The sequence below is a fragment of the Desmodus rotundus genome, chromosome 7 (assembly GCF_022682495.2).
Source record: "Desmodus rotundus isolate HL8 chromosome 7, HLdesRot8A.1, whole genome shotgun sequence".
NCBI classification, from domain to species: domain Eukaryota; kingdom Metazoa; phylum Chordata; class Mammalia; order Chiroptera; family Phyllostomidae; genus Desmodus; species Desmodus rotundus.
Window position 1 is genome coordinate 29,987,767 of NC_071393.1, and position 14,655 is coordinate 30,002,421.

The 14,655-nt window shown below is 52.5% G+C and overlaps 1 protein-coding gene across 3 annotated transcripts in view; it reads left to right on the forward strand.

Moving 5' to 3' along the window:
- GRAMD1B (GRAM domain containing 1B) overlaps positions 1 to 14,535 on the forward strand; it is a 156,898-nt gene extending 142,363 nt beyond the window's left edge. For 2 of the 3 annotated variants that reach the window (XM_053928103.2, XM_053928105.2), the window contains 6 exons: positions 1,222 to 1,325; positions 1,899 to 2,102; positions 3,084 to 3,174; positions 6,420 to 6,527; positions 6,848 to 6,965; positions 9,375 to 13,314. In XM_053928103.2, the coding sequence (XP_053784078.1) occupies positions 1,222 to 1,325; positions 1,899 to 2,102; positions 3,084 to 3,174; positions 6,420 to 6,527; positions 6,848 to 6,965; positions 9,375 to 9,464 (715 nt within the window). In that variant the 3' untranslated portion in view covers positions 9,465 to 13,314. Of the gene's footprint in view, positions 1 to 1,221; positions 1,326 to 1,898; positions 2,103 to 3,083; positions 3,175 to 6,419; positions 6,528 to 6,847; positions 6,966 to 9,374; positions 13,315 to 13,544 lie in introns of those variants that run through there. The other variant, XM_053928102.2, reaches the window with a different exon arrangement.
- The last annotated feature ends 120 nt before the right edge of the window (positions 14,536 to 14,655 follow it).

The following is a 14,655-nucleotide window of genomic DNA, read 5'->3' on the forward strand; positions in this document are numbered from 1 at the left end:
CTTTCTCTCTCTAAAATCAACGAACAAACAAAAACCAAAAAAGCTTACAATCTGGAAAGTCAAGACATCCACCAGACATCCCACCCATTTGAAAAGAATTGGTGTGGATACCTGTAGCTTCGACCAAGTTCTTTTGGTGGTACGGAGTGGAACTTCACGCATGTAGTTAAAATAGATGTTTTGTGAAAGGCTGCAGAGAGGTCTCTTGGGAATCAGGAAGATCTAAATGACTCACACGTCAAAGATGGCCTGCCTCTTTCTCATCATCTTCTTAAAATAATTTTTTTTTCTTGTTTACTCTCTCTTCCTCCCTTCTCTTTGCCCTCCTGCCCCCCATTCTTCCCCCCAGTGTCGGGATTTTCATTCCCAGCTCCCCTGGAGGAGCTTGTGCTTGGATATCCTTTCTGTCCAGTTCACACAGAGGCGGCCTGTTGTCTCAGACCGACCTTGGCAGAGGGTGCCCACCCTCAATTCAGTACACAGTTGTTGGGCGGGAAAGGGAGTGGGGTAGTTGGTGTGGGGTGAGGTGGCTGCAAGTAGAGGTGTGCTCCCCTCAGGGTGGAGCTGGTGTCCCTGGGGAAGGAGGTGAGGGTAAGGCAGCCTGCTTAAACATGCGGAGCACAAACTGGAAGAATGACAGGCGAGGGTGAACCTGAGGAGAGGCAGAGAGCAGGGGTGCTAGTGGGAGAGGAAGGGCTGAAACCCGGTGCAGGAGAGAGACTCAACTGTGAGAGGAGGCTTGGGAAAGGTGGGACCTGAGGAGTGGAGTGGAGACAGGGAGAGGCAGGAGCCAGGACCAGGAGCAGCTGATGCTCTGAAAGGTTGGCTTAAAGCGACCCAGAGTCTGACTTGGACGTAGGAGTCTCTGGAGGAGGAGAGAAGGGCCCCGTGGTGGGCAGGCCTCTGGCACTGTCAGGAGCCCCTGGGAGGAGGCAGTGGGGAGTCATGAAATAACTCTGGGCCCTTGTCGTTAGCCTTTGGTCTACTTAAATATTCTAAAACTCAGGTTGTTACATATAAAAGTGAGGATAAATCCGCTAGCTGCACGGACCTCAAAGGGTGGCCCTGGACGTGAGATGGTAATAAGGTGGACATGAAAGGACTTCTTATCTCCTGAAGTGCAGCACAGACAGGAAGCCTCTGTGGACTTGAACTCGAATTTACCTTCCCCCAGCAGAGGAGGGTTTGCCCAGCTGACCTTGCCTCTGGCCTGTTCCTCAGGGTCTCCACAGAGCTGCGCTATCGCAAACAGCCCTGGGGCTTGGTGAAGACCTTCATTGAGAAGAACTTCTGGAGTGGGCTGGAGGACTACTTCCGACACTTAGGTGAGCATCAGCCTCACTGCTGGCGGGCTGTGGGACTGTGGAGAATAAGTGGGGAAAGGCTGAGACTGAGGGGCCCCTAAGTCGTCCCCGGGAGTGGAAACAAAATTTGGCATATGCGTGAACACGTGCATTTTTCCAGAGACAGTGCCTGTAGCTTTCACGAGAATCTTAAGGGATCTATGACTCCCCTGCCCCCCTGGAGTGAACCTCAGGTCTGATCACGCTAGTGGGTGAGGATAAGTGCTGTGGAAAGGACACCGCCTGTGGACGTGTCCCACGGGAAATGGGATGTGTCCTGCGTTGTGTGTATGTGGATGCTGGTGTCAGGAACGTAGGTTCCTCCGCAATGGTAAACAGCCCAGAAGAGGGATGTGGGCTGGGCAGTACGCCCTGAGGCTCATGGGCATCCCTGAGGGACCCCGCTGTCCCTGTCAGCCTCTCGGAGCACAGTAGAAAGGAAGCTTTCCTTATGGAGAACCCAGCTAGGAGTTGACAGAGTGGCTTCTGGAGGCCAGGGTGCTGGGTTGGAGGTGTGGGCAGGCAGCCTCAATGGGGCCCTTCTGTCTCTGACAGAGAGCGAGCTGACCAAGGTGGAGAGCACTTACCTGGCTGAGATGCACAGGCAGTCTCCCAAAGAGAAGACCAGTAAGCCCCCAGCAGTGCGGAGGAGGAAGCGTCCCCATGCCCACCTGCGGGGGCCTCACCTAGAGGAGGTGATGAGCCCCGTCACCACACCCACTGATGAAGATGTGGGCCGCAGGATCAAGCACGTGGCAGGTGTGTGCCAGGTGGGGATGACGGGTATGTCTGGGCTTTGGGCTGGAGCCACAGGCCTGTGCCAGTGTGCACTCCTGAGTATAGATGTATGGGATTTGCACATAGCTCATTAAACCCAAGGCTCTGGATGCTCTTCCTGTTTCTTTTTGCCTTTTAAGTTCCTCAGCCCTGCCGCCCCGGCTGAGTGGTCTGCTGAACAAACTTTGCCTGGGGGAGTTAATGGCCCCATGCTGCCTATGCTCTAGGTTCACCCGGAGAGGCTCACGTGAGCACCTTCCAAGTTCATGGGAAATGCTACAGAGAGAAGCCAGAGCTCGGACCCCAGAGATTTCCTTGGCACACAAAGATTGGGGTTTGGGGGTCCAAGGCAGCCCCCCTCTCTCAGCCTCCCAGTGGTGGGTTCCCTTGATATGTCCCTCTCCCCATCCATCCATTCTCCACCTCACATCTTTCCTCAGTCATGGAAACCTGCAGCGGTAGGAGGCCTTAGGGACTAGCCAGTCTGGTGTTTTTCACTGTGCTGTACCCACACCTGGGCACCTGTCTGAGCTAGGTGGGACAGGAGAGCAGGAAGTTCTGGCTGCCCTGAGTGTCCCTCCCGCAGCTCCCCCCAGAGGACTCCTGATGACACTGCACTTGGATAAACTGACTCTGAGTGGTCATGGAGCTGGTGTGGAGAGAGCTGTAGTTGAAAGCTGTGTCTGGTCCCAGCACAGTGCAGTGCCCCCTTTGTCCTGCACCTGTGTGTCCTAGCTGTGGAGGTCTACTGATTTCTTACTTGTTCAGTGACTTCAATTTTCACCTTGTCTGACCCAACCCATGACCTTGCCTTGAGGATCTTGCCTTTTACGTTTGGAAGATGGGGTATGACACTGTTGCTATGACAGTATCATGGATGGTTCTCTGTCATTCCCTGAAGTTCTGTACGTGACCAGTGTCACGTCAGCCATTGGTGGTAACAGCCTCTGTATTTTCCTGCAGGTTCCACGCAGACCCGGCATGTCCCCGAGGACACCACCAACGGCTTTCACCTGCAGAGTGTGTCTAAGCTGCTGCTGGTCATCAGCTGTGTGTAAGGGACTGCACTCTGTTCCCCTCCTTCCATCCCCTGCCTTCTGCTCCTGCCTGCCCCCACCTCCTCCCATCCTTCCGGGTGCACGAGTACCCCTCCTACTGTCCCTAGTCCTTTCTCTCGAGGTCAGTGCTCTGTCATGTCTTGCCTCTTTGCTTCGCTCCCCGTGTTTTACTCAGTAGTCACTCTGTGCTAGGTGTCCAGCATTCAGAAGACAGTGCTGGGTGCAGCACCCAGGCCCTTCGGGAATTCAGTTTCCAGTGGGTAATACAGACAGGAAATTAAAAATTTTTACACCGTTGCACAGATGCCAGCCTAGAAATGTTCCAGAGCATTTTAGGAGCCCATTTATTTGTTTGTGAAAGGGAGTCTGCTCCATGCCAGGAATGAGGACTGTGCCCTCATGGGCCCCCACTTGCAAGTAACCAGGCAAATCTATGAGTACAGTCCAGGAAAAGTGTATGCTTATTTTATCGTAAACAATTGGTAATGCAAGCGAGAGCAGCTGCCAGACTGCGATGAGGGACCATCGCTCAGAGGCAGCTGATGTCTGGTCATGTAGGGAAGGAAGAGGACTTACTGGTTCCCGTTTCTGCAGGTGGTTTGTGACATGCACAGAAATCTGGACCTCAGTGAGAACTTGTCAGAGAGGATGCCGTCAGTTCTAGGTGTCTCTAGGTTGCCATAGGTTACCCAAACGAAGGTGATGGGTAGACAGTTGTTGGTGTGGACCTGGGGCTGAGGAGAGTTCAGGCTGCAGGTGCGGAGTTAATTACGGAAGCTGTGGGCATGAGTGAGAAGACAATGTGGCCGAGGACAGACCTGGGGCCGCTGGAGGACGGGAGCCTGTGAGGAACGCGGGCGCCTTGCTGAATTACCTTACTTAATGTGTAGGGGTGGGCAAAAGTGGGCTTACAGGTGCACTGTGATGTTCTTTGAGTTAGTAAAGCCCTTGTAATCATCCTAACTGCCTGTCTTCCACACGGACAGCTGTAAACCTACTTTGCCCACCCATATAATGAGAAAGTAGATGTAAAGTTCTGCTGAATATGGCATAAGAAGCCAAACTATTTTTATAACATTAAATATAAAGACAACTGCAAAACCAGTAAAATTCACTTTTAGCATCGTCACTTTAAAGTTGTTGTTAAAACAAAATCTCTGCTCTTGGGTTGGGTAGACAGAAGACTAACTGCGGGCTAGTTCTGTGTGGCCTCTCTCTGCATTTTCAGTCATGTAAGTAGAGGAGGCCTGCTCGCTCGAGTAATCGCACAGCATGGTGTTAATGAACCTTGGGGCTTTGTTACTGTGTGGTGATCAGGCCTCATTGGTCAGCTCCAGCGGGTCCACAGGGGTCTGCTGACATATTCGTGTGGGTGGACAGTAAGGGTCAGTTGTCCCTTGTCTGGCCGGTACAAGCCACCATATGCCTGCCCGTGACCACCTTTTCTCTGGTCAACCAGCTCTCTGAGCTTCCACTCAAACAGCAGGCAAGGTCCCCCGTGGCCTTCACAGAGCACAGACAGGACTCTTAACACAGACCTAGAAGCAGCCGCTAAGAGTGTGCAGCTCACACCGAAAACGTGGGCATTCCGATGATTCGGTGTGTGCTGATAGGATTGCAGACAGAATCCTTGGGATTTATCACAAAATTTACAGATTCTTGTGGAGAACTGAGAGCCCTGATGCCACAGCTGAGTAGCTTCAGGGGCTTGCAGGTGCCAGATAGAAGCACAAGTGAGAAATTCCACATTGTACACACATACACACACACTACACGTACTTCGTAAGGTTCTCATTCAAAGGTACGCATGAGATTTTCTTTCTTTGTTAGTCTTTTTCCATCTGTTCCTTTTATATTCCCATTCTGTCATTTTTTCCCTGATGTGTACCTGAACCTCCTGCTTTAGGGGAGGTAACCACCTGCTACCGAGGGCCTCCTGTGTGCAGGGCAAGTTATGTGCAGCCCTCTGACCCACGGAACAGCCCCACCTTTCTCAGGCTACCTGTCACGGTCCAGTGGAGTGGGCTGGGTTTCAGAGAAGCTAGTGAATTTGATCAAAAGCAAAACTTCTAAGTGGTGAGCCAGGAGCTACAGCAGCCTCTCTTTACCTGAGTCTTCATCGCCTCACCCCAGAAATGTCACAAAATGATCTTTAGGCAGCTGCTGAGGCTGAGAGCAGAGAATTTCCCGTCTTTTGGGGACTTTCCGTTCCCCACTGGGTCCTCTGACCCTGCGTTGTTCTGCCCTCCTCCCTCATGCCCACCAGTTCTGGCCCCTCCCTGGGAAACTGGAGGTGGTCCTGGTGGCCCCTGAGGGCCTGCAGCAGGTGCAAGGAGGAGGCTGCAGCTTTGGGGCAGTCCTGCCAGCATCTGGCAGGCTCACCAGGGCACAGCTGGAAGTCCCACCGAGTTCCTCTTACAGGCTCACCCTCCAGGTGTGTCCTCATGTTGGGTTGCGGAAGGAATCTTTTTTTTTTTTTAATCCTCACCTGAGGACATGCTTACAGGGGAAGGAAGGGAGAGAGAAACATCAGTGGGTTGTCTCCTGTACTACCCCACCTGGACACTGAACCCGCAACCCAGGCACATGCTCTGACTAGAAAATCAAATCAGCGACCTTTTGGTTTATGGGGTGACGCTCCCACCAATTGAGCCACTCCGACCAAGGCGAGGGTTGATGAGGGAGTCTTGCCTCAGTTGATCATCCTTGAGATCTAAGAATCCACATGCAGCTGTCTCTCCTGCTCCTGTGCTGGGCTCTCTTCTCGTGTTCCTTTCTCAGAGATTGTCCTCTGGCTCAGTTCAAGTACAGCTTTCCCCTCCCCCCACAAGTCTGTTTCTAACCTGCCTCCTCCCACTTTTTCCTCCTGCTCCCATTAGGATCTGTTTCAGGTACTGGCTCTTTTACACTCTCATCTCGTTTCCTCTCCATCTTCACCTCGCTTCCCCAGGCACTCAGAGTCTGGGTGACTTCTGTGTGTCTGTCCTTTCTAGTGCCCTCGCCCTGACCCCTGTCCACAGCCCTCCTGTCCTGGTCTGACCCCTGCAGATTAGAGTGCTTCTCTCTCTCGCCCCCTTGCTGCATCCCTCCGCTCACTTGCTCGCTCATTGCAATGTTTCCTGTGACCCACTGGTCAAGGACAGCCGCCTCTGGGGTGGGGGTTCCCTGGCTCCAAGAGGGAGCCTGCTTTCTCAAGTGGCCTCTCATTGCTGTTGCCCCCCCACCCCCGTCTCCCCCCTAGCCTGGTGCTGCTGGTCCTCCTCAACGTGATGCTCTTCTACAAACTCTGGATGCTGGAATACACCACCCAGACCCTCACCGCCTGGCAGGGCCTGAGGCTCCAAGAAAGGTAATCCTGGCCTCTTTCCCCACTTGCCACCACCCTCACTCCCCTCGTACTGAGCCCTCGCTCCCGTGTCCCGGTCACCTGGGGAACAGCCCCAGTGCCCTTGGCCAGGGCACAACCCTTTGTGATGAGTCCGTAAGCAAGCTCTGAGGACTGCGCATGTCGTTTTAGTGTGCTTTTGATTCAGGACACAGGCCAGCAGGGGCAGTGCACAGAGGACAGAGCACTCCGATGTGATTCTTTGTCCTTTAGGGGTCGGGGAGCACGGGTCAGTCTACTGAGCGTAACTGCAGCTGCCGGTCTCCCCCTCTTCCACCCCACAGGTTGCCCCAGTCTCACACAGAATGGGCCCAGCTCCTGGAGTCCCAGCAAAAGTACCACGATACTGAACTCCAAAAATGGAGGGAGATCATCAAATCCTCGGTGATGCTTCTTGACCAGGTGAGATGCCCCCTTCTCTCCTTGTCCTGGGCTTCTGGAGCTGGAACTCCTTCCTGGTGCCCTGAGAGAGCTCGCCATCGCCACCCGCTGGACCTTGTCCTCTCTTCATTCTGTCCTTAGCCCACCCATTGTTCTAATTTTAAAGCCATCCTCGAGGGAGCTGTTGGAGACACAGGTGTATTCTCCCCAATAATAAAACAACACCCTGGATTTGCAGCAGGAAAGCTATAGGTTAGATGGAAAGAATTAATTTGGGGGGCTACCCGTTGTTATCTGGGAGACATTTGAAGAGAGAATCCCCTTTTGCAGAGAACTATCTTCCCAGGGAGCATGTTTCCTAATTCTTTGTGATACGTGGCGCTCCCAGCACGCACACAAACAACCGCCTCCGAGGGCCACCTTCCCAGGCTGCACTGGTAGCCTGGGAGGATGGCTGTGCTGTTTCTTCTTCTCACTGTGTTCTCCCAGCACCATTGCCTGTGTCCTTCTCAAACATAGATGCAGCTATTGACGAAGATCGTTCTGGGGCAAAATTAGTAATTATCTTAGTTTCGTCAGGGGAGGGAGCTTCTTCCTTCCCCAGAAGTATTTAATATCTGTGAAAAGCTCCCATGTGGTTGCCAAGATGGCGGGACGGACCGCTGGATGCGGGCGAGAAGCACGGGAGCCCAGGGGTCTGTTCTGTTATGGTAGAAGTGCTGTTCCTGGGGGGTTTCTTTCTGATGTTTGTGGTCAGCCAGGCTGGAGATGGAACCCTAACCTTGCCCCTGAGGAGTTTTTTGACCTTGAGCGAGGGATTTGATAGTAGTGACCTTCAGCTTCCTCACTTACAAAATGGGAACTCCAATCAATCATTGCTTCATGAAATTGCTGTCAGGATTTGTTAGCAGCTGGGAGGTACTCATTCGTACCAAATTTCGTTTTCCCTTCATAGTTTGGTCTTAGCTCTAAATTAAGGAGACAGTGTTTCAATGCTGCCATCGGGATCTCATAATGTGTTTAGAGTGCCATGTTTAGCTTTGGGACCACGTTTAGGGAGGGATATTTTTAACCAAAAGCAGGTAAACAGCACAGTGAGGAGGGTGGGAGCCCTGTCCCATCAGGAGGGGCTGATGGGACTAAAGACGTGTTCAGGAGAGAGGAAGGCTGGGCCAAGGGGGACAGGACCACCATAGACATTGAGGTCCAACAGGCTAGACTGCTTGTGAAACTCCAGAGGGCTGGACATTATGGGGAATTGGATTTTCGAGTTGTCAGATAAAAGCAGGCTACTTATGGTTAGAGCTGATCAGCCATGGACAGGCTGCTCTGAAGGCCTCAGAATCCATCCCCAAAAGCCCTTGAGGAGGTGACGGGAAGGAACTTATGAATTAAATAGGGGTAGGAGGGGCAATTGGACTGGGTGACCTGGTTCAAGTCTGATTCAGGGCAGGTGCCCCTAAGTTGGGGCTGTCAGATTCAGACAAATTTTTTGTTTCCTTACCTTTGAAAATAACATAAAGAACAGTAATAGGCCCCTCATCTCTATTAAGTGGAGGATGTAGAAGAACCAGAGAAGAAAGTGCGCTCTTGGGCAGAGAAACCAGAGGTTCTCAGAGTCGACAGCTGTCACCCATGAAGTGTTTGCCCTGTTGCGCTGTAGCGGAGCGGCTTCCTTAGAGACACTATTTAGGTGTGCTGCGGTTTGGCGGGCCATTTAAGATTCTTCCCCTGGAACTGCCCTGTTTAGACTCTGTCCCATAACCTGGTAATGTTAATGTGTCTGTTTCATAGAGGAGATTAAGAAATTCATTAAGGTTAAGTCAGTGGTGGAGACATAGCTAGAAGCCTACTCAATTCTCTGCTTGGTACCTGGGGCATATAAGAACACAATGCATAGCAGTCCCAGCTTTCAGTGAGTAGTGTGTGTGAGAGGCCAGGAAGAGAAGGACGACTGGGAGCCAGAGGAAGCTTGGGCTTGCTCTGGGCCTTACCAGGTAGGCGAGATTGGGATAGGTGAGAGAGACAAGTCCCAGGCTGGGGGGACACCGGCACAAAACACACAAAGGCAGGAGTACAAGGAGTCCAGTTTAGTCGGGATTCATGGGGAAACCATGTGGAACAAGTACAAGAGCAAGTACATGGTGGTGTGATGTGGCTCCTTATAGCAATGGAACCCTTGAGAGACTTCTTAAAATTCAGCGATACAAGGGCCACAAATCATTAGGACACAGCGAGCCTTGTGCTAGGAGCCCTCAGTGCTCGATTGGCTGTGCCTGTCTGCCCGAGACAGTGTCCCTGGAGAATCTCCCTGGGCTAGGAGCTCCCTAGCACAGGGGTGCCCTGCCACAGGCGGGTACGGCGGGTGCTGCTGCACAGAGAAGCCCACTAAGTGCACACCCCTGGGTGGGGCGGTTCCCTGTCTTACAGATGAAGGACTCACTCATCAATCTTCAGAACGGCATCAGGTCCCGTGACTACACAACAGAAAGTGAAGAGAAGAGGAGCCGCTACCACTGACCAGGCAGGAGCAGGACAGCAGCAAGAGGCCTGTGCAATACATGTACATAGACCATATAAATATATATAAATATATATATATACAGAATATAAATATATATATATATTATATACAGATTTTAAAAAGAGATCATGCCTATGTACCAGGGAGAAGGAGCTGGACCGCCTCCCGTGCTGGCCGGCGGAGGGCCGAGGAGGGCAGGGACCACCTCTCAGCACCACCCTCCCCGACCTGCCGCCTCCCCTCCTCCAGTCCCCTCCCTTCCCCTGGCCGCGCTTGGCTCCAAGAAGGGGAATGTTGTTGAGCCAAAGTCATGCCTGTGAAGGCTCTGGAGTCTTGAAAAGAAGTCTCTGGGGGGCATTGCTTAAGGTGCTTCATTTCCCAAATCCCCTGTGGATTTGTTTCCAAAATAAAAGAGAATTCTTCTTCCCCACCCCATGCTTCCACAGGGGTTCTCTTGGGAACAAGGAAGCAGCAAGGGCAGGAGCCCAGTCCAGACTCTCCCTGTGAGGCCACTCCTTCCAGGGCCTACAAGTCGGGAGGTAGTTGGGGAGGACTGCTGGGCAGCTCGGAAGGCTGCCTGTGCAGGTCTGGGCTCTGCAGCCACAGACTCCTGAGGACTTGTGCATGAAGGGTGTTTCGATCAGCCCCTCACCTTCCTCTAACCCATGTGGGGTGTGGACCCAATAAGGGCTGGGGATTTCTTACCTTCCCACCCCCTCCCCCTTCTCTCTGGTCTTCCCCCAGGCTGGATCTGGAGGAGGCATCACTTTCTAGTGCCTAAATCCCTATTTTTTCTCTGTGTCCTAAGAGCACGTTGTTCTTAGCCAGGGGAAGCATTTTTGATCTTGTTAAACTGTTCTAGTGGTCAGAAGCAGTCAGGCCTATGGCTCTGATTCCTGCACTTCAAGCTGTCAGCTTGGTTTCAGAGGAATTGGTGTTGCAGGAGCTCCAGGGTTTGCGAGTGAGGGCCCTCGCAGTGCAGGACTGTGGGTCTAATGGAGAAAGCTGGATGGGCAGTGGGCTTCAGTCCCCAAGCACTAGCTTGGCTTCCAGCATTGCTTACTCTCAGAGAAGAACCAACATTAGTCAAGGGAGACGACCGTCCAAAGCACTTGGCACATGGAAGAAGACCTCAGCCCTTGGAGGGAACAATTTGGCAAAGTGCGTGTATTTGGCCTAGAGGAGCCTAGTGAAGTCTCCGCCCAAAGGGGGCCATCCCAGATGCTCAGTTCCTCAGCCATGGAGTTCTGGCAGAGGGAGCAAGACCTTTAGCATCTGCACCAGAGCACTCATCTATCACCGAGCAGAAAGAAGACTTTAGGTTGGGAGCGTGTGTCATCCCGGGCCCTTCCAGGGCTGGCTCCCTGGGACCCATGCATTTATCTGACTTTGTGGGACCCTTCTGGGCACACTCACCATCCTTCATACACTGACTGCTGTTTCTCCATCTAGTAACCAAAGGACTCCTGCCCGCCACAGGTAGAGCTGACAGAGCTTCTCTCAATCGGGAAGGGGCCATGCCTGCTTGGTGAGGAGAGGTCTTCCCGAACGCTTGCTCTCCGGGTCGGCCCCCTGATGGAAGCACAGAGGAAAGGAAGGTTCTATTAGTGATCGAGCCCAAAGGAAGAACCATTTGTATTCTTCTCTTGGAATGGTCTGAGCATCCCTCTTTGACAATTACACGCTTTTGACTTTTCAGTCCCTCTGAGAATACAGCCTTGTTATTGCCATACGGTGGGATGAGAAGACAAAGTTATCTGTGCCCAGGGCGTGCCCCAGGGAATGGCATGGGAAGACTTTGTGGGAGCAGCTGGGATGTGTATCCCTCCCTAGGACAGGGCTTGAATATCATCATTCTACTCTCAGGGGATGAAGGCTTTGGAGGAGCTGAAAGGTGCAAATAGCCCTTGGCCAGTGGGCTGCTACTCACCCCTTCCCAGGACATGGAATAGGAGACCCGGGAGGTGCGAGCTCCTGGGCCCTGAGCCAGAGAAAGCAAGTAGTGCAAACTGCTAGAAAGTTCCCTATTGGAATAACCAGAAGCCAACATTATCCCCAGAAACCTTTAAAGACAAAAACGGTAAATTCTCTAACTTATTCCACACATATTTATTTATTTATTTATTGAAATCATGCACTTATTAAAGGCCCAGGTGTGGCCTTTGGTGTGACTTAAAAAGCGTTCTTTCCTGGGAGTGAAGTGATGTGAGCTGCCCTGGCTCCACAGTTGTTGTCCTTTCTCCCAACTTGTCAGGCCCATTCCAGGGAAGAGCAGGTGACAGAGCAGTACTTAGTTTGCACAAGGAATACTCACGATTTCTGGGGGTTTGAACTCAGAGACGATGACGATGTGTGCCCCTCAGAAACGCCCTTGGCCCACCTCATTTGTAAGCATCATGGATCTCCTGTGGGGGTCAGCTGTTCTAACGATTTTCTCGTTTTCAAAAAACAACTCTATTCACTCCCAAACAAAGCTTAGCTTCCTCATTCAGTAACCTGTCAAGGTCACTTGGCCTGCCGAGAAGTCAGGGAGTGAAACCCCTAAATGACATCGTAGCTCGTGGCAGCAGCCAAGCATGTGGCTGTCTGCAAGGGCACATCAAAACCACCCCCTTAGGTTATTTCTTCCAGCCATTGTTTCTTGGGTTTGTTCACGTAAAAACTTGTAGTCTTTCTGTAAGGACTCATGTGGTTTATACTTGAGAGCTTGTCCTCAGTTTCAAAGATTTTGCAGAATTTCTAACCAAGTGAAGAACAGCTTTAGGGTCTATACTTCCCCCTCCAGCTTACCGTGGAAGAATGAACAAGATCGGTCTGTAGCTCTTCCCCTTTCCTGCCTCTACCTGCTTGATACAGGGGAGAACATCCGCGGCAACTTGAAGCTCTTTGTAAGAGCATGTTGCTGAGAGACTGGGACCTGAGTGCCGGCTCTGCCGTTGGGCAAGTCCCTGCCGCTGCCTGAGTTCCAGTATTTGTATCTGCACCTGCAGCAGGACGGGACTGGTCTAGACTCTCTCTAATGTAGGTTCCAGCTTTGTCATTGTCTTGGAGGCTGCACCACATACTGCAAGGCTGGCCTTTCTTAGACTTGAAGGTTCCCTTCTGGGCTAGAGCTTCCCTGGTCTTTAGGTGAGTGGAAGGACAGGGTCTGGGTTCCCAGGAAATTAAGGGTAGTTAAACTTCCCTCTTTTTTTTTTGAGCTAGGAGGGTTAGGGAGACCCAGTAAGATACAGGGTGGAGGGCAGGGAAAGGGCTGGTGTAGGAGAGGGGGAGGCAGAGAGATCAGGCTTGCTGTATTGCTCAGTGTTTACCCAAGATGGTGTTTACTCCTGTGTTGGCCTAGTCTTAGACTGGGAAGGGACCTCCCTTTGGGTACTCTCTAAGCGGGGAGGAAAAGGATAATGGCAAGAAGGGCACCGTGTCTTCCGTTCCTAGATTGTGAAGCCTTTCATTTGCCATCCTTCCTTCCTTCCTTGCTAGAGGAAACAGTGGAGAGAAGTCACTCCTGGTTCTAGAACTTTTGGCTCAACCCAAACCTTGCTGGGGTTCAGATTGAGTGTGAAGTTTAGGTGAAAACCCTTGGGCTGCCTTAGAGCGCTCACACTAAGAACTGAGATGACAAGGGGTAGGTGTGGAGGACTGAGAAACCTTGAGAGGAATGCTTTGTTAGAAGGGGATGCTCTCCACACCCCTGTCCCCAACCCATGCTTGGACAGCGTCTGATACAGTCACTGGCAGCACCGCTCGGGTGAAGTCTCAGAGAAAGGACTAGGGGAAGAGTCTCTGTGGACTGTGTGTGGTCTGAGAAGGATTCTTTCTGTGCCATACTGGGCTGCTGCTTTAGCTCTGCAGGGCAGCAAAAAACCAGCCCTTCTTCCCTGCCCCGCCCCCAGAAGAAAGAGCACTCCTCTCTCCTCCCCCAGATGGAAGGGCTGTGCACCCCTCCTGGCTCTACCTGTCTGTTTCAGTACAAAACTTCAGAACCTCTCCTCCCCACTCCCACCCTTGTCTGTAGGCTGTGGGACAATCGTCCCATCCACCACTTGACATCTTTGACCCTCTTTCCCGACATGCAGCAGGCTCCTCCTCCACCTCTACGTTTTCTTCCAGAAGAGGCGTTTTGGGTCCAAGAGGAGCGTTTTCCCGGAAGGCCATCTTGTAACAGTCCTGCTTCCCTGATGTGGAGCAGGAATTTGCACAGGCTGTAGAGAGCTGCCCTTCCCTCTCTGCCCAACCTTGTTACCTCACTCCTGCTCCAGCCTCAGCAGGGAGGGGCCTGGCCAGCTCCCTGTTTTCTGTGAGACAGCTCAGAGGCCTTGGGCATTGTTTTCTGCTGTGACTTGAGGTCCTCAGCAAGCCTGGGGGCCTGACTGCAGCCACAGCTTCTGGTGAGATGCATGAGCCTGCCTGCCCACTGGGAGGAGCTGAGGACCATCTGCCTGGTCTGCCTGACACAGGAAGGCATCAAGAGCGTTGTCTTCTCTGCAAGACAGTGAGACCCTGCAGAAGCAACTTGTGGCCTCTGCTCTGGGCAAGACAGCTGGCTGTGTCTGGGAGCTGGCCCTGGGCTGGGGTGCCACGTGCTGAGATTGCATAGTATAAGCAACCATTTTTGCCAACAATAGTGTGTGTGTCTGAACATTTCCCTGGGCTACACTCTGGGGCCAGACCACTCTCTGCATGGACCAGACCTTCTTCCCAAACCCACGGTGCTGCTGCCCCACCACCCCTCAGCCCAGACTCCACAGTGGGGAGGCACGGGTCAGAGGCGGCACAGCCCCTGGATGACTCTGACACAGGGTGAGTGGGGTGAGGCCAAGGGAGCAACCCCCACCTCCTGCACTGGCCGGTATATGGGGAAGGACGCAGGTTGATCGCAGCTGAGTGTTCTGGCCACCTGGATCTGGCTCTGTAACTGTACTTGCCTGGCGCTGTGCGCAGGGTCTGAAACCTTACTTCTAGTACCTAGAAACATACAAGGCTTCCCAGCAAATCTTAATGTAAAGTAGCTAGAGCCACAGAAGGACAGTATGAATTAAAAGAAAAAGTATTGAACTTGAAATAATAAACGGCGTGTGTGTGTTTACTGCTTGATTCATTAGTGCTCGCTGTCCACATGTGTGTTGTCTCCCCAGCTGTGGCAGCATTTGTGGGGAGGCTCCCTCACACCCGTCTGCGTAGCTGTCC